Source organism: Apteryx rowi, unplaced genomic scaffold (assembly GCF_003343035.1).
Source record: "Apteryx rowi isolate R43461 unplaced genomic scaffold, aptRow1 scaffold_67, whole genome shotgun sequence".
Classification (NCBI taxonomy): domain Eukaryota; kingdom Metazoa; phylum Chordata; class Aves; order Apterygiformes; family Apterygidae; genus Apteryx; species Apteryx rowi.
This window is the reverse complement of record NW_020450949.1, coordinates 2260543-2280118: the sequence shown is the minus strand read 5'-3', so window position 1 is coordinate 2280118 and position 19576 is coordinate 2260543. Positions and strand designations below refer to the sequence as shown.

The 19576-nt window shown below is 42.8% G+C and overlaps 1 protein-coding gene across 1 annotated transcript; it reads left to right on the top strand.

Annotated features, from left to right (window-relative positions):
- Positions 1–2288: 2288 nt before the first annotated feature.
- On the top strand, positions 2289–19537 carry LOC112975464 (probable glutamate receptor). The gene is made up of 11 exons (XM_026085609.1): positions 2289–2365; positions 4731–4838; positions 7945–7976; positions 9665–9724; positions 10525–10704; positions 14319–14545; positions 15604–15701; positions 16244–16461; positions 17023–17248; positions 17881–18128; positions 18582–19537. The coding sequence occupies exons 2-11, from the start codon at positions 4766–4768 to the stop codon at positions 18681–18683; spliced, it is 1464 nt and encodes a 487-aa protein (XP_025941394.1). The 5' UTR covers positions 2289–2365; positions 4731–4765; the 3' UTR covers positions 18684–19537.
- The last annotated feature ends 39 nt before the right edge of the window (positions 19538–19576 follow it).

The window sequence follows — 19576 nt, the reverse complement described above, 5'->3', positions numbered from 1 at the left end:
CATTCTRATTCTGACATCACAATCAGATTCTCAACAGCATATATATTTTAGGGTGTTATTTTTCTTCAAAAAATCCCCCCAAACCTTAAACAAAGTTGTCTTTGCAACTGCATTTTTAATAATGTTTTCTGTTCCTGGGGCATGAACTGGAACAACGATGGATATCTGGTAGTCTCAAAATGAAACTGCTGAAAGAGGATATAGAGTGAAAGGCAGCACAGGTAGTGAGGTTCTACAAACTCATGAGAACAATTCTTTGGCTATACCTCATCCAAAGCTATAGGTAACAATAAAGTGAAATTTGCATAATAAGCATGGGTTGCTTTTGTAAGGTGTTTAACACCAAGGCATTTGGTCCTCATAAACCTGTTTGGTGGGGAACAATAATCATCAATCAAATCCATAATGCTGCCTACAGAAAGCCAATCTGGTATCTATTCTTACTTGCTTGTATAGAAGCAGCAAATATCTTCACTTGTCCTGAGTTCTTCCTGTGCGGACTCAGACTCGTGTCCCATCTGTTCTTTCAGTTTGTTAAACTGTAAGATTAGGAGATCGAGGTTTCCAAAGTACAAGCAATCTATTACACATGGTTGGACTTAGGATTTATGGTCTATATTCCTCCAATTTAGTGCTTAAGAACACTGATGATGCTTGATTGTATCTTTAAAAACTGATTTTGCCAGTGCTGAGATACTTTCAGCYGCCTATAGGCGAACTTAGTACTTGAATAGCCCTCATTAGCAGCCAGCTGTGAAAAATCATGTACATAACGTGCATCTTATTAAAGCCTAGAAAATATTCATGAAAAACAGCTGGAAACCTCAGGTGATCAGACAGATTTTTTTACTAACCTCCCCTGCATGCAATCCTTTACCAGAATCTCTAGAATATACCTATCCTGTAAGAATGTGGAAAAACAAGTCACATTCAAACTACTAAAGATAGCACCTAGAAATGAACCTATGAAGAGATCCAAGTATCTTCGAGAAGTCCAAGGTGAATGGATCTTTCATGATTCTTTTTGATTTGGTCCTGTAGAGAGAACAGTTATCTTTCCATACTTCTATTTATAATATATCTTAGTATCTTGTCATTATTTATATTGACAGAATGATTTATACCATGCTCTGAAGTGCATTAAAAGTGATCTAAGAATTCTCCTTAATTGCAGCAAGCTTTGGGCTAAGCCCTTGAACTCTGTTAGGGCAGGCATCACCACATGCAGTCTTCTAAGCATTTTTTATTGGAATATGAGCAATTTTTGACTCTACAGAAGACAAGTTGTGTTAATGTTTAATATTGATTTACTCACCAGCAGATATAGGAAAAGCTTTGGGAAGAAGATGAAGCTGTTTAAGCTGCTGGGGAATTTTCCATCTTGAACTGTGTTTGAAGTCAGGTGGGGAGTAAAGTTCTGTTACTTATTTGAGTGTGGACACGTTCTATGTCCCCTGCAGGATGAGCTGTAATAGTTTGCTCTGTGCTGAGTTCCTGTGAAGGCACTGCTTTGTACTTACAGTGCTTTAAAGTGTATTTTTATAAACGACCTGACCCAACAGAATCAGCCATCTCTCAGGGTTGTACTTCAGCTTACTTTTGTAGTGAAACTAGTAAATGCAAGGGAGATGGGAACAAAAATTTCACTTAATTCTGTGCCTATATATTAAAGAGGTCTGTACAAGCTAGAACAGGGATTTAATGGTTTGCCTTGAAGCTCAGGCCTTCCTTCAGCTCCCTAAGCACTGTGAGAAATGCTGGAATGATTTTGTGAGTTTGAGCTGATATTTGATTAATATGTGCCAGTTCTTGGGTTTGGCTGGTTGAGTTTTGTTTTGGGGTTTGGGGTTTTTTTGTTTGTCTGTTTTTGTTTTTGTTTTTGTTTGGTGTTATAGTCATCAGTGAATCCCCCAGCCATCTGCTGTGACAATCACAGAGAGGAGAAAGCCTCTTCCTTAAGTGGCTTATAGTATCAATAGACAGGAGAGAGAGGCGCAGGCAGGTAAGACACAGTGCTATAGAAAGAGGACTTTTACAGAACCACACACTAGGTCAGTAATAGAATTCAAATTTTCTGAGTCTCAATGTAGTATTCGGCTGCTGAACTAAATTGCTTCCATACATTGTCTTCTGGCTGGGAGTGCTCTCCTCCTCTTTTCCACAACGCAAGGTACCCCTAGAGTCTGCAGTACTAGCTGGCATGTACTTCCTGCAGGAGCCACTTAGCCTGGCTCCTCCCTCTCTTATCTTTATAACAGTGTGAATGCCCGTGAACATTCACTCTTCCAGCAGTCCCATTGTGCCTGTTCATCGAGTTGCTTCTGCTGGTACCCAGTCCAAACTAGGAGAGGCTAAAGGAGTCGCTGTAAGTGAGATGCTGCCTTGAATCATTGTTGTTCTTGTTCTAGCTGACCAGGATTAAATCCTGTGTGCAACAAGCTGTCCCCTTCCTGGTTGATGACTGTTCTTCTTTTTCACTGCTCTGTTTAATACTGATGCCTTCATTCAGCACTGCGTGCAGAAGACTGGTTGAGGAGTAGTATTGACAGGTCTTTTTTGTTCACATTTTGAAAGAGTGAAAAGCTTCAAGAGTGAGAGAGCTGGTTCTAGCAAATTAACTTTTTAAATCCTTAGTTTGTTTTGCTGCAAAGCCAACATGAGAAAATTTTCTAGTACTTCCTCAGGGAGATGATGAATGGGGATTGCAATGATTAATTTAAGCAGTAGCTAAGGAACTCTTTGCACACTGTGAGGCACTGCCCCCCACCCCCATTATTCTCTCTTTAACTGGTTCTGTTTATCTTTAAATGATTCTAATACTAAATTAGAGTTAGGGAAGCGTATTTGCCTTTGCAAAATTTCTTTTTTTCCACATATTATTTAGGTTCTATTTGTTCCTCTTGACAGTCAGCCAGCCAGTGTGTTAAAAACTGATTTCTTTTCAAGGTAATGCAAGCAATTTATTACCAGCTCTGATTAGCTTCTTGCAGGGGAGGTCACTTGAAATAAAAAACATTTTATTGTATATGCCCAACTGTCAGGACAAAAACAGCAGTAATATTCAGGTTAAATCTGTCAGAGAATAAGCAGTTCTTGGCTGATTTAATCTGAAGATTACTGCTACTTTTTCTTTTATGTGCACTGGTGGCTGCTTTAGCTGTTCAGTTCATGTGCGGCTCTGGCAACAGCTAACAGTAGCTACCAGTCTGTCTGTATGATACAGTTACTTTTTAGAAAATCAAAGCTGACACATAGCTCAAATGTAAGTCCTCTCCTTTGATCTTTTAACAATAATATCCCCATTTTGAAGTATTTTTTTTACAAAAGGAAAAAAAATTCATTTAAATTTATCCCTGAAAGAATCTTTTGTGTCAATGTTATCCAGTGTCTCTTATTCTTCTTAATGTGGAGGTGGAAAACCTAGAGAAAATGAGTGTGGGAAACCACTAAGGCTTTGTAATGTCAAGAGTTTTCATAGGAGTGCAGTTTTGAGGAAAATTTCGTAGAAGTTGAATAGGTAAGGTTAACTGAAGCATCCTTTCTCTTAGGCAGCTATTTTTGCACACATCAGACAGAAGCAAGTAATACCATACTCTAGCATCTTTTTTGCCTGAATAGTCTCTTAAATGGTGAGTTCTCTAGGGCAGTTTTAAAATACATTTTTCATAGTTGCTGGGGTAATGGTGTCCCGAGCCRTGTTTGGCACTATGATGACAAATACAATGGAAAATACTGCAGCAGTCTGAGACTTAGTTTGAGACGTGGCATTTGTTGTCTTTCATAATTTTGTTGGTGTTCTTCAATGACAAATGCATAATTATTTCAAGCCCTACAGAAATTCTGTTATACAGTTTGAAATGAAAAACGTTAACGGTATGTAATCTGAGTAAAGTATGCTGTTTTTCAGCCTCTCCCTCCGCCTCTATATCTTTGTTCAGTGGAGTAGGAGGCTGAGACAAAAGAGGGCTTCAAAAATAGTTTCTCATGTCTATTGGTGCAGGATGAAACAGCTTTGATTCAGATCTTTTGGTGACAATGAAATGAACACTTCTGCTTCCTGCAACCTTAAAGTGCAATTAGCATTTGTTTTTAAGCCCCCCAAAAGTGACTGTTTCTACACTGGGGTGTGATCTAAAGGAGTATTGCAACTCTGAGTGAAGTCAAAAACACTTGGGCTTCAACAGCAGCTCCTGAATGAGCTTCTTTTATCCAGTGCCTAAACTGGCTACATCTAAACTTAATGTAATAGCACTCTCCTATGGCTCAGAGCACAGGAGCCTATTACTCAGGAGCACTCCACTTCTCTTGTTTCCTTCCCTTCCCCTGCTAACCCATCAGTGTGTGCCTCTTCTGGCCCCTCATTACTGCACACATCTACAGCTGCCTCCTTCCAGAACCTCCAGAGCACACTGAGTGTGGCACCTGAGGAGACCTTGCCTCTCCTTTGTGGAGAGCCGACTGGAAGAGAAACAGTGCAAGAATACCCAGTGGATAAATCCACTTTATAGGTTTGTGGCATCCTTTTTGGTGCAGTGGAATGTTCCCCAGAAACTATTCCTTGGTATTTGTTATGCCTGGTCTCAGAAGTGACTGTGCTTTCACCTGGAGACCTTTGTTTGAATTGGGACTCCTCAGAATGCAGTGCAGAATATTCTAGACATTCTGACAATTTACCCAGCACTAATGAACCATAAAACTGGCTTTAACTACTTGCCTTTCATCTCTAGCAGGAAGTTCCCTCCAGGCACAAGTTATTTCTGCTCCAATGGACAAAGGTCTTCACTTCATGCTCTGTGTGATTATAACCATGCTGCTCCTAAGAGAATCAAGCCACACAGGTGAGAACAACATTAGATCCAGCAATGCTGGCTCCATCCCAATGTGGTTTTGTTCTTCTTTGCAGTGTATTAATTCTTTCATTCTTTAATTGCTAGCGCCTACCGGACTCTGTCTTAGTGCAGGAATTTGGCTTTAGATTTGGTTATTAAGACACCATCAGGAACTACCTTGTTATAACTTGTAATGATGGTTGTGACTCTGTGAGGTTATGAGTGCTGTTACTAGTGTCTTTGTGGTTTTAGTTGTGAACCAGATAACAGTGATCAGTGAGGGTGAAGAAGCTTTGGAACAGGGAGGTTAGATGTCCTTGAACACAATTGTTGTGGTTAAGCTATACTCTTTTAGAGTCTATGGTCCCTTGAATTGCAGCAAGTTAGGCTGATTAACTTGTTCCTGTCGTTAATGATTTCATGTTACTTGTTTAGCCCCTCTGATCATGGTGTGTTTTGGAAGGAGAGGGAATTTAGTGCATTGAATTTGTCAGCTCAGTGAGGCCCCAAGTCTTTTTGCAGCCAAAAGGTAATACTGCATTCCCCCTAAGGTGTCTAGGGGACAGTAGTAGGAGCTTGGCCTGGACTTGTGCACAGTGATCAGCCAACTGGATCACACTTTACTGTCAGTGTGAGGAGTTGGCAGGCTTGCTCTTTTCTCTGGGGATTGCAGCTGCTGTGGGCTAAAGAATAACAAATGCTATTGTTTCAATCCTACTGTGGCTTCTGGGTATTTTATTCCTGGAGTCCAAACTCAGGCTAAGGAGTAGCTTGGGCTTACAGAATTATTGGGAGACAGAAATTGGCTCTTTGTTCAGAGGGCTGGTAGAGCACCTTCACTTCCTCTGCTGGCTTACCTGTTGATCTCATCCATGCACCTCCTGTTTAGCTGAAGCTGGTAATTGCATAGCTATGGTAGTGGCTGTTCACCTAGGTTGCTCAGGTTTCATATACTTCAATCTTTTGCTTCAGTGATCATGGTCAAATTCTCTCATACTCTTATCCTGAATGTCCAAGTGTGCTCCAGAATTATAATTCACCTGACCTATTGCCTCTTCTTTTAATTCAGCTAATCCTCCTGGTCAGCAGCTGCAAAAAAGGAAGTATTGGCAAAGGACATCAAGGCAAGTCTACTAGACTAGACAGGGAAAAGGGGGTAGAAAATTGGGATGAGGTGCCCAGTTCTTAACAGTGCTACAAGCTTTTTCACATCATGTCAAACAAGGAGTCATCTCCCATTAAAAGGCTGTTTGTGCTCAGAGTCAGTAGTGTGGCAAACCCCCACGTAGAAGGGGTAAGGACAAGGCTGATTTTTTGCTAGCATAGTTATTTCCTGCAGCCGCAGGCTTTTGGGGGATGAGAGTGGAGGGATGAGCCCCTATTCTTTGTGTTATGTTTTTGTGGGTTTTCACAAAGGATTGTCATGATATGTACTTGGCTTCTGAGCAGTGTCACTGCCATGAACTTTGAGTTAGTGCTGCAACTTGATTACTTATGGTCCTTTCAGGAATTGGTAGTTCTTACAATGGGGCTTTGAACAGCTGCATCCAGTGCCACTGTGGGGGAGCTGAAGCCCTCAGTACAAACTGTTTTCTTCCAAGAGACCCTAGCAGGTCTTCAGAAAGGAGCCAGCTTTTACTGGCTCTGATGAGTTTCCAAAGGCAGACAAGAGAACTCCTTTGTGAAGGTTTCCAGCTCCCACGGAGAGCAGTATTGAAGAGGAAAAAAGCAGGTTTTGYTTCACAATAAAGTAGAGTTCAGCAAAAGACCAGAAAATACAGAACCAAAGAATGAATAATACATAATGAATGATTATGCTATTAGATTTAATGAAAAAACTCTAAAAGCTTTTGCTTGAGGGATTTTGGGCTTTTGCTTTTAGACAGTTAATTCTTTGATTCTAAGGAGTAATATATGCATACGTTCTAGAAAAAACATTCTGGGCAGTTAATGAATTATATATTGACATAATTTTGGTTTTAATTCTGCATCTCAATCATTTTAATATAGCTCTCCTGGAGTTTGGATGGGAAGTGAGGTACTCTCCTGAGTGTTATGAGAAGGGAGGCCGAGGATCAAATAATTTGCCATGACAAGTTATGCATCAGAGCAGTGAATAGAACCAGAAGCATGGTTAACCTCAATAATAATACTTTTACGGGTGAATCATGGAGTTTTTATCCAAAAGGAAGGTATCATTCCCTATGTTTTATAAATTGGAAACTGAGGTACAGAAAGGAGAAGTAATACAGAATAGGTCAGTGGCAGATTTGACAGCAGAGTCCCTGATGTTCTTCACTCCAGTGCTGTCTACAGGACTGTGCTGTCTCTCACCACACTTAAACTCCTTGCCAGTTTGATTTACTCTCTTCGCTGTCTTTTCCTTGATGGGGCACAATGAAAAGGCAACATAAGACAGGCTTCCTGGTCCCTCTTTCTTTAGTGCCGTCACTGTTTTTCCTGGTTTTGGTCATGGTCCTTTTGGAGGCTTTAATTTTCCCTACTCACAGGAGTGAAAAGTCAGGGTACTTAGAATTTTTGGGGGAGGAGTRCAATAGGATGTGGTGGAGAAGGATTTCTGTCTCAGTGGTTGCAAGACAGCCTCCTTTTGCTGCTTTGACAATAGGAACCTATCATCAGTAGGGGAAGGGAAAAACAAGAAAAGCCAGTAATGGAATTTAACRGTGATGAACCTTTTTCCCTAGGGGTATAGGCAAGGTGTTGCAGGAGTTAGGGGGGAATCTTGGTGTTGTGAAGTAGCAGGACAGCTGGCTTTTCATCCTGTTGGGGGGCAATAAGGGTGCAATTCTCCAGAATCCATTCTTCAATGTATGAGTGAGAGCCATAATAATGGAGTTGCAATTAGAAACTTCCACAGCCTAAATTTTGGCTATGTGTATTTCTGCTTTGGTTTGCTTCACACTAATACTGTTCTGTGAGTGAGGAAACAAACCTGACAAAATTGCTGTGAGTCAACTGCACTATGAGCTTTTGAGTCAAGGATAATCATTCTGTTTATGGAAATACAACATGAAACGAGTTTATGAAACTTCACTTTTAAGGAGCTGTAAATGTAAGTGTTGCAAGAAGTTGATTTTTGTTGTTGTTTTTTCAGGAACTAGCAAGAATGATGATGCCCTGAGTAAGGTATGTCCAAGTTTATTGGTGCAGAGCTATCAATGAAGGCGTATGTGAGGAAGTCTTGCATTTTAAAATGCTCTAACATGTAAAGAGCTATGATTTTTGAATGTACTTTTCACAGCTATTTCTAAGTCTGTCTGTGTCTCTCTGGATTTTTTTTTTTTTAACTTGAATTTTTTTTCAATTTTCAAAATTCAGTCATGCCCCAAGGAAGAATCTGCCTTTAGCCCTGGCTTCATGGCTGTAGAATTTAAATCTCAGAATTATTCCTTTGCTTATGATCCGTATAAAATCCTTAGCATTGACAAGACACACAGACACATATGAGCATGCAGAGGTACCATTTTTAGTTCTTAAGATGTGTTTTTGACTCCCCCAAATTTGCATTCAACTTAAAGAGGTATTTGTGGGAGAAACTTCCTCAGACTTTAGAAGAAAGATGGCACATGTCATTTAAAATCTAACCTTCTCTAACATGTAGATGTTCACAAAGGGCAGGATAGTATCTATTCTAAAGATGTTACAATCAAAAATGATGGGTGGCTGGGTCATGGTAGCGTAGGGAGGTGAATGGAATTGTCCAAATGGCCTAGGTAGAAATGGAACTTGCATCTCCTAAATGTCAGCTCATTTCTCAATCTCAAACCATACTGCTGCCTTTCTGATATACTTACAAAAATTGTAGTACATTGTTGAGATTTTTTAAGAACCATTTTGGAACCTTCAATAATTGATAGGGGAAACCAAGCTGAGAGGCTAGGATTTTTTTCACTTTTGTTCTATTCACCCTCTCGGTCAGTGTATGTAGATATTTTAAACAGGTCTGAAAAGAAATGTTGCTGGTACTTTGGCTTTTGTCTAACAGCAAGTTGTGACTCTTCTGACAATAACAATACTGCTTCCAGAACACCCTGCATTAGTTAACTGCTGATCACAGCTTTAAAGATAAAGCTCATCCCTCAAAGTCCTTCCATTCCAAAGAGAGTATTGAGATGTTTGTTCAGCTCATGCCAGAGCTAGAACTTCTTTTGCAGATCTTGTAGTATGCACACAAGCTCTCTCATTCTGTCTAGAAATCTATCTGATGGTTTTAGAAGAAAGGGATACACTTAAAACCAACTAGTCTTACAGAATTAGACAGCTTTACTGATAAAAGTTTGAATTGTTCTGAAGTTGTTCTGATCAGAAACTATCACATGAAGTTGTGTGACTCTGCAAGGTTGGATGAGACACTCTTTAATCCAGCATTCCATGCAGAAGTGAGTCCGTTTCCTGTCCTCCTCATCTCAGGTTCCCTGATGTTTTGTGTCTCCAGGAATTGCTCCCTAATGAGGCCTTAATTGGCTGCTAGCTGTTTTGTCTGCAACATAAATTAATTTCCTTGGAAGACTGTATGCACTGCGTAATTGAAGAAATGTGGCAACATTTAAAGTGATTTTTATTTGGATAAAGTATGCTGGCAACACACAATCAAATGAAATGCTCATGAGTTGTTAATTACTGTGAGGGAACAGTGATGCATGAAGCAGGTAGAGTAGCAGTGAGATGAATTGTTGCAGATTTCAGGGGCAGATTTATAGCTGGTTTAAAACAAAAGCCCCTGAAGTCAGATAATAATGTAAGCCCCAGCTCAGTGGGGCCTTKTCTGGGACTTTCAAAATCCAGTTATTTCTCCTTCATTTTTTGACCCGCAGGGCACTGACCCAGAAAGGCCAGAAGAGGACCTTCCAACTTTGACTGTCACCACAATCCTGGTAAGGCAGAGTGACATAACACCAAGCGTGGCAGGGAGATAGCTGGGATTATTATACATCCCTTTTCATGTTCCACCCACATATTTGCAGGTGCTTTTTTTGACTTTGACACTGACACCCCTGTTCATCACATACAGTATTTTYAGAGTGCTTGCCCAATAGTGTGGAGGTACAAGCCCTCTGTAGTTTGCAATGGGAGGATTTGAGCACTAGCAAGCTCAGCCCATAAAAGGGGCTGGGAATGCACTTCTGTAAAAGCCTGCTATGTGAAGACAGCCCTCTTTACTCTGTTTAGCTATGTTTAACAGTTGTCATGTTACCTGTAAGTTGTTGTGTCCTACAGTAGAAAGATTTATAATATAAATTAAAGATCAAGCGTGCAGGAGTTAAAAGCAGGCTGTAAGAAAGGAAATGCATTGCCACAAGCACCAAATAAGGAGGACCATTCAGAAGAAGTCTCCACAGTAAATTTTCTGACTTTGCTGTCAAGGTCCTGCACCTGCAGGTGACTCAGCTAATGCTCTGATGGACCAAATGAAATGCATTTGGACTTCTAGACTGAGAAGAGATTATCGGTTGCTTCTCTGGCATGTGGCTTGCAGAATACAGCTCCCCTGCTGGAGGACTAATAGTGACGTGTGACTCCAGTGAATATCTTGTACGTTTGGAAATGTTGTCCCCATGGTAATATGAGGACTGGTCTTTGGGGAGGGTTTGCCGAAAAAACGGTTTGATTTACCATCAGTTGCACTGGAGACTGTTGAGAGTTTGTAGTTCCATATGTTTCCATCTAAATGCAGGAAGATCCCTATGTCATGGTGAGAAGTGCAGACCTGGAGGGATACTGCATTGACTTGCTGAAAGCACTCGCTGCAATGCTTCACTTCAGCTATAAGGTGAAGGTGGTGGGAGACGGGCAGTACGGTGCCATCTCTTCCAAAGGCAACTGGACAGGCATGATTGGCGAGATCATGAGACAGGTAATTTTCAACTTACATGTTTGAGGAACTGCAGCTGTAAGAAGGAAAGAACTGTGCCAGTAGGCTCTTGGGTTTCAGTAGAATTTGCTCAGGGACTATTTGGACTATTTGGAGTCATTCTGTCTTTTGCTTAAAACTGATGACTAGCAAGGAGCTTGTAGTTAGTTTTGTCCTACCAGCATGGAAGCTAAGGAACAAAAAGAAAAAAATGCCATAGCCATGGCAAGAATCGTTACAACAAGGCACTCCTGGTGTGGTGCTTGTCCTGTCTCAGAGACTGTCCTGTGTCTCTCTGCAGTCTGAGAGTCTGCACAGACAGCTTAGTTCACTAATCCCAGGTTCCCAGGCCCTGGTTCTCATGGGGGACTTCAACCACCCCGATATCTGCTGGAAAGACAACACAGCTAGGCACAAACAGTCCTGGAGATTCCTGCAGAGCATTGGTGACAACTTCTTGACACAGGTGGTGGAGGAGCCAACAAGGAGAGGTGTGCTGCTGGACCTCGTACTAACAAACAAAGAAGGACTGGTGGAAGATGTGAAGGTTGGGGGCTGCCTTGGCTGCAGTGACCATGAGATGGTGGAGTTCAGGATCCTGCGAGGAGGCAGCAGGGCACCAAGTAGGATCGCAACCCTGGACTTCAGGAGAGCAAACTTTGTCCTCTTCAGGGACCTACTTGGAGGAATCCCATGGGTGAGGGCCCTGGAAGGAAGGAGTGTTCAAGAGAGTTGGTTAATATTCAAACATCACTTCCTCCAGGCTCAAGAGCGGTGCATCCCTATGAGTAGGAAGTCAAGCAAAGGAGGTAGGAGACCTGCATGGATGAGCAAGGAGCTCCTGGCAAAACTCAACCAGAAGAAGGAAGTCTACAGAAAGTGGAAAGGGGGACAGGCCACTTGGGATGAATATAGGAATGTTGTCAGAGTATGCAGGGATGCGACGAGGAAGGCTAAGGCCCGTTTGGAATTAAATCTGGCTAGAGATGTCAAGGACAGCAAGAAGGGCTTCTTCAAATACATCAGCAGCAAGAGGAAGACTAGGGAAAATGTGGGCCCTTTGCTGAATGGGGTGGGTGCCCTGGTGACGAAGGATGCAGAGAAGGCAGAGTTACTGAATGCCTTCTTTGCTTCAGTCTTTACTGGTCAGGCCAGCCCTCAGGAACCCCAGACCCTGGAGGCAAGAGAGAAAGTCTGGAGAGAGGAAGACTTTCCCTTGGTGGAGGAGGAGTGGGTTAGAGATCATTTAAGCAAACTTGACACCCACAAATCCATGGGCCCTGATGGGATGCACCCACGAGTGCTGAGGGAGCTGGCGGACATTATTGCTAAGCCACTCTCCATCATCTTTGAAAGGTCATGGAGAACAGGAGAGGTGCCCGAGGACTGGAAGAAAGCCAATGTCACCCCAGTCTTTAAAAAGGGCAAGAAGGAGGACCCAGGGAACTACAGGCCAGTCAGCCTCACCTCCATCCCTGGAAAGGTGATGGAGCAGCTCATCCTGGAAGCCATCTCCACGCATGTGGAGGAAAAGAAGGTGATCAGGAGTAGTCAGCATGGCTTCACCAAGGGGAAATCATGCCTAACCAATCTGATAGCCTTCTATGATGGAATGACTGGCTGGGTAGATGAGGGGAGAGCAGTGGATGTTGTCTACCTAGACTTCAGCAAGGCTTTTGACACTGTCTCCCATAGCATCCTCATAGACAAGCTCAGGAAGTGTGGGTTAGATGAGTGGACAGTGAGGTGGATTGAGAACTGGCTGAATGGCAGAGCTCAGAGAGTTGTGCTCAGTGGCACAGAGTCTAGTTGGAGGCCTGTAGCTAGCGGTGTCCCCCAGGGGTCAGTCCTGGGTCCAGTCTTGTTCAACTTCTTCATCAATGACCTGGATGAAGGCACAGAGTGCACCCTCAGCAAGTTTGCTGACGATACAAAACTGGGAGGAGTGGCCGATACGCCAGAGGGCTGTGCTGCCATTCAAAGAGACTTGGACAGGCTGGAGAGGTGGGCAGAGAGGAACCTCATGAAATTCAACAAAGGGAAGTGCAGGGTCCTGCACCTGGGGAGGAATAACCCCATGCAGCAGTACAGGTTGGGGGTTGACCTGCTGGAAAGCAGCTCTGCTGAGAAGGACCTGGGAGTGCTGGTGGACACCAAGTTAAGTATGAGGCAGCAATGTGCCCTTGTGGCCAAGAAGGCCAATGGTATCCTGGGCTGCATCAGAAAGAGTGTTGCCAGCAGGTCGAGGGAGGTGATTCTCCCCCTCTACTCAGCCCTGGTGAGGCCACATCTAGAGTACTGCGTCCAGTTCTGGGCTCCCCAGTACAAGAGGGATGTGGCACTACTGGAGCAAGTCCAGCGAAGGGCCACAAAGATGATTAGGGGACTGGAGCATCTCTCTTATGAGGAAAGGCTGAGAGAGCTGGGCCTGTTTAGCCTGGAGAAGAGAAGGCTGAGAGGAGATCTTATCAATGTGTACAAGTATCTGAAGGGAGGGTGTCGAGAGGATGGGGCCAGACTCTTTTCGGTGGTGAYGAGCGACAGGACGCGAGGCAATGGGCACAAACTGAAACACAGACACTTCCATCTTAACATGAGGAAAAACTTTTTCACTGTGAGGGTGACAGAGCACTGGAACAGGTTGCCCCGAGAGGTTGTGGAGTCTCCTTCTCTGGAGATATTCAAAATGCGCCTGGATGCAATCCTGTGCAATGTGCTCTAGGTGACCCTGCTTGAGCAGGGGGGTTGGACTAGATGATCTCCAGAGGTCCCTTCCAACCTCAGTGATTCTGTGATTCTGTGATTCTAATGAGCCAAAGCTAATGGCTTCAAGGAAAACTTGCCTTCAATTTAACGATTAGGTGAAATTTGCTTGAGATGAGCTCCATTCCTTACTGATAGGTGAAAGGATGTGGTGGCTTTTGTCTGACAATTTTTAAAAGTCTACATCAGTGTTGATCATAAACCAAAGAGTGTTAACCTTTCGTTACCTTCTTCACATTCCAATAATCTCCCTGCATGAACTGATACAGTTGTTCCAGGAAAAGGGTCACATTTAGGGAGTTTAACCATGGAAATAGGAAAAGCCTGTTGATGATAGGAAAAAGCAGGCCTCTTTCAGAAAGGTAATCCATTAGACTGTTCAAGGAGATTCAAAAATGTGCATCTTATCTGATCATTTGCTGTTCCCTACTGCTAATATTCTGCCATCTGCTGGTAACATTTGATATTAAACCCTCTTTGCTCCTCTGAATTCAGTGTCCAGCTGTCACTCATGTAGTTGCTGCAATCAGAAGGGGCACACCTGTTGTTCTTTTTTTACCAAAACCAATGTGGTTTAGAGTGCACAGCCTCAGCTTATGTGTGTGACACTGCTTGCATGTGTTGTAAGAAACCAGAAGCTCCACATACTAATCAGTACCCTACTGTGAACAATGCAAAACATGGTTATTCTCTTTCACAGAGCTCACTGTCTAAGATGATAGCTCTTTAGTGGGACAGAGAAAGGGGTTTGCAATGTAGATATCTGCCCAYTGAGCCTGGGAAGCATTCTATCTGTGTATCTTACAGAAATCAAGTACATTGGATGGGTGATTGTTTTTTTCTCTGTCTTACAGGAAGCAGACATTGCAGTGGCTCCCTTGACAGTCACATCAGCAAGAGAAGAGGTGGTCTCCTTCACCACACCGTTCCTGCAGACTGGGATTGGAATCTTGCTTCGAAAAGATACTGTCTCTCAGGAGATGCCTCTCTTCCACTTCCTGGCTCCCTTCAGTAAGGAGACCTGGACAGGCCTCTTATTTGCTTATGTGCTGACATGCCTCTGCCTCTTTCTTGTTGCCAGGTAAAAACAAATTTTTTTCACAGCCTTTGCTCAAGTCAACTGCTTTCCCAGCTACAAAGAAATCGCAGCTCTGAAGTACCAGTGTTCCCTTTGCATAGATGAACCCTCTGTACAGGTCCAGAACCAGGGCTAATAAAGCTTAAGTCACATCAGATTAGAGACAGTATTAAGAGCAGGATTCCCCCATGGAGAGCACCACAGAATCACAGAACAGTTGGAGTTGGCAGGGACCTCTGGAGATCATCTGATCCAACTCCATCTGCTCAAGCAGAGTCATTTACAGCAGGTTGCCCAGGACCATATCCAGTCAGGTTTTGAATATCTCCAAAGATGGAGACTCCACAGCCTCTCTGGGCAACCTGTTCCAATGTTCAGTGATCAACCCCTCTTACAGTAAAGAAGTGGGACCATAATCTCTTGATGTGCATTATATCCAGGGTTGCTAAAAGGGCTGTGTGTTCACACTTTGACTGTTCTTTCTCACCATCATTAGAGTCAATTTCTTTGCCTTGAAGTATGACCGTGTTTCTATGTGTGGTTTTTCCCTCCTGGTGTGTTTTTATGCACTCTATCCTGCACTGACTTTCATGGAAGAAATTCTCTCTCCTCCCCTCTCTCCTCCCATGGAGCAGGGAAGAGGAGAATCAGCCTTCTCCTCCTGTCTTGATCAGGCTGTATTGCAGCTCACTGCAGCTACAACCTTGAACAGATGCTCTGTTGCTGCTTTTCTAGCTTTAGGCACAGTCATAATAGTATACAGATTTGCTCTAAGGAGCCATCTTCAGCCTGTTATGAAGGAGCAGAGCCATATTATGCAATGGTTCAGAAAAAAGGCATCTGGCAAACCTGTGACAGGAGCCCCCTGAGCCTTAGCTGTTGTGAAGTACTTAAGCCATTGAGCAGGAACACTTTGCATTGCTTAAACTGGAACGCAGGCAAAGGAGGACCTACCAGGGAAGGAAAGGGTATTTCCAGGCTATCTGTACTGTTGCAGTCACACTGCAGGATTTTTTTTTTTTTCCCTGTGTGTCTGGTTTTATCCTGTCATTTTCCCACAGACTGAGCCCCTGTGAGTGGAATGAACCAAAGAATGAAGAAAACCACTTCACCTTCCTAAATAGCTTCTGGTTTGGAGCAGGAGCACTTGCGTTGCAAGGTGAGCTGGGAGGACTGCAATAGATGGGCACTGGGAGTGGTACGTTTCTGTGAGATGATTGCATATCCAGCTCTCATTTGTAACACTGGCATGCTGTGCTGTCGAGCTGGGGTCCTTTTGAAGAAGAAGACATTCTAATTGGGACACTTGGCAGCACCAAAACTCTCAGTTTGGGGAGTCTTTTGATTAGAGCTTGCTAGATGCGTACAGATGGCTGGCTTCAGCTGAGGGCTGGATATTTTTTGCTGTAACAATTGCTCTAGTGGGTGTCAAGATAACCATTGCACTGGTGCTTGAGAGAGCAGACTCTTTGTTTCTGGCCACTGATGTTGCTTCAACTCTGCATGCAGTATTGATGCTGTTCCAACCAGCCACAGTAGGTCTTTTCAGGCTTGTGTACTGCCTAAATATCTGCGGGGCAAGTTTTGCAGTTTGGCCCTTACATAAAAGGCTGAAGTCAGGCTCATGGAGCTAAAGTTTTCGGGCTCTCTCTTACTGTGCATCACCTCCTACACTTTTTATCGACTCCTCTGGTCGTGCAGGTATCACCCCTCGGCCCAAAGCGCTCTCTGTGCGGGTCATTGCTGCCATCTGGTGGCTGTTCACCATAGCCTTGCTGGCTGCTTACATTGCCAACTTCACCGCTCTGCTGAGCTCTGGCAGCGAACAGCTCCCAATCCAGACTTTTGAAGATCTTGTGAAGCAAAGGGAGCTTGAGTTTGGGACACTGGATGGCTCCTCCACCTTCTACTTCTTCAAGGTGCGGAGAATCTAATTGTGAACATACACACATGCCTTACAACTGCTAAACTGCACCCAACTTGTTTAGTTTACCTTTATTGGTTCTTTTACTGCCCTCATCACTGTAGACAGCATCCATTTCCTATTATATTTTAAATAACATGATTGGTATCTGCTGTTTTGTTTACTTTCTTTCACCTTTTCTCAGAGAGAAAAGCATGCAGAGGGCTGTATTTTTATAGTGCATTTTATTTTAAGACAATGGTGCTAGTCTTCAGGGCTTTACTGTGAGCCTTGTGTACCTTGCACAAAAAGATGATTTCTGGACACATTAACTGGATGCCTGTAAAGTTTTTTTTTTGGGGGGGGGAGGGGGCAATATTTAATATTTATATCACTATAACACTGTATTATAGAGGAAATTTGTGCTAGCTAGATGCTAGTCTTCAGTAGAAAGGGCTCAAAGGGAAATGGTTTAAGCTCTCTTGTTCTCAAAACTGGTTTGCACTCATTGCGCATACATGCATTTTTCAGATATTATTTTACACTTCAGTTTGACACTTGCATTTTTGGGCTGCAGAACTCCAAGAATCCTATCCATCAGCTGATCTATGAATATATGGACAAGAGACGAGACTATGTTTTAGTCAAAACCTACCAGGAAGCAGTTCAACGTGTGATGGAATCAAACTATGCCTTCATTGGTGAATCAATCTCTCAAGACCTTGCAGCAGCCAGGCACTGCAATTTGATCAGGGCCCCTGAAGTTATTGGAGCCAGAGGATTTGGCATTGCCACTACAAAGGGTTAGTCATTGTGCACAACTTCTGTCCCACTTCTTCACTTAGATTTCATGGCCTTGTAGTAGCAGATTGACAGAGCAAAGAGACACAAATTCCTGGCATGGATAAGTCATGAAACTCAGGATATTTTTTCTATGCATTGAGACAATAGAGTATGAGCATATCTGTAACCCTGCTATCCAATGTTTTCATTCGATGGATGAATTATCACTAGTGCTCACTGACTCGTACTTTGAACTATAATAGATGCAAAAAATTCCAACTACCATTGGCATCATTGGTTCCTGTAATTTTCCCCCCCTGGGTCCCAGTAATGCAGAAGAGCTCCAAATGTATTTAGCAGGGCAGACTGTTTTGTTTTGTTGTGAGCCTGACTGCTTGTCTTTTTCATAGACATGTCACTCTGTCATTATTTTGCAAGCATTATCATACTTATATGGATAGGATAGGATAGAAATGGTTGCTACATAAGAAAGGCACTTCCCTTATTTCATGGCATTCCGTTTGCAGAATGACCACCTGAAAGGTGAGAAGCTGCATCCTGCCTGGTAGTGTAGCAGGCAGATTGCTAAAAACATTAAAGCAGATGTGGCCTGTCCTATATTCTTCACTCTGTTTCATTCTACTGCTTCCAGCATCCCTATGGACTAAGAAGCTTTCCATTGCTGTCCTCAAACTGCGTGAATCAGGTGATCTTGACTACCTGCGTAACAAGTGGTGGGAGAGCAGCTGCCTTCACAAAAGTCGAGACAGATGGAGTCCTCTGCAACCCCAAGCTCTAGGCGGGCTCTTTCTTACTCTTGCAATTGGCCTTGCATTGGGAGTGATTGCAGCTGTGGTGGAGCTATCAAATAAGAGCAGACATACTGCTGGACACATAAAGGTAGGTGACAGTCATTAGCTTCTATCCTGCTCCTTGCATCCCTTCTGCTTACCATAGGCAAGCTAGGCATCAGTGTCCCTGTGGAAAATGTTGGACTTCTGACCATAGTGATCCTGCTTTTCCTAAGGAAAAGGAGGGTGAGGGGCAGGAAAACTGCCATGTATTTATTTGTTAAAGCGCTGAAATTTCATAGTTTAGAATGTGTGATAGCGAACAGGGTTTAAAAAAAAAAAAATCCCCCCAAATGAAGTATTAAGTAGAAACATTTACTGTAATTCCTAGGCAGCACCAAGTATGAGCATGTAGGCTGAGTATGTACAGAGGAGAGTAAATCATCAATAACAACTTTATTCTCAAGTATGGCTATTCTTAAGTGTTTGTGCATGGGTTTGAAATGTAGATTCTATCATACAGAACAATTCATCTCTGTGTTCCTCCCCTTTTGTTTTTCAGAAATCTTGTTGCTCCATTTTCACAGAAGAAATGTGCACTCGTTTACGTATAAAAGAAAATACAAGACAAAGCCAAGAGACTTCAGGGAAGGCAAATGCTTAAAGTTTTTTTGTTTAAGGAATGGGCATGTATTAGTTTTCTATCCTATATATTTTATAGGAACTACATCACCATAGAAAGATGTTTTTCTGCAAGTCTAGAATGTTAGTTTCYTAACTACACCCCCCCCACACCCACACCACTTTTGATCAGAATTTAGGGGCTTGGAGGAATCTAAATTGATAAGGGATAGAAGGTAATCTGAGTGCAATAGTTAAAATTAATGGAAGTTAACACCTAGAGAAAATAAAGTTGAGATGGCTAAGGTGCTGGATCCATATTTAGTGTAGAGTTTACTATATAAGTACATGAATGCCTGTAGAAGTGACTTGGAATAGGTTAATATGAAGCCTCTGCTTACTGATTACAGTATGAGGTACATTCTGAAAATTAAAGCTCTCACCTGACTGTTCTAAACAAGAACTGCCTCTTAAATGTTTTAGTTACAAACAGACTGTACTCTTCCCTTCTCCTGGGGGAACACGCTGGTCATTGTGAAGGCCACTTCTGAATCAGAAGAGATAGTTACATAGCAGTTGCATAAACGCCCAGAATGCGGGACTTAACTGCACTCTCTTCAATCACCTAAAACCAGAGAAAAGGAGAACATGGTCCAAGGTACTGGACTTAGAGATGCAAGACCTGGACCTCCTTTCTGAGTAGGCAAGCCATTTAGCCTTTGTCAATTTATGATCATAAGATGAGAAGTTCCCCTGTTTAGCTATAAAGGATAGTTTGTCCTAATTAAGCTGATCAGTAACTTAGGAAAAAGAGAGTCATAGTTAAAATCCAACAGCACTGGAGCATGAAGTTTAGTAATTTGTTGATTAAAAAAAAAAAAAAAAATACAAGTCCACCAGCAAGAGAAGCAATGAGCACTTTGGATTATTCTTCTC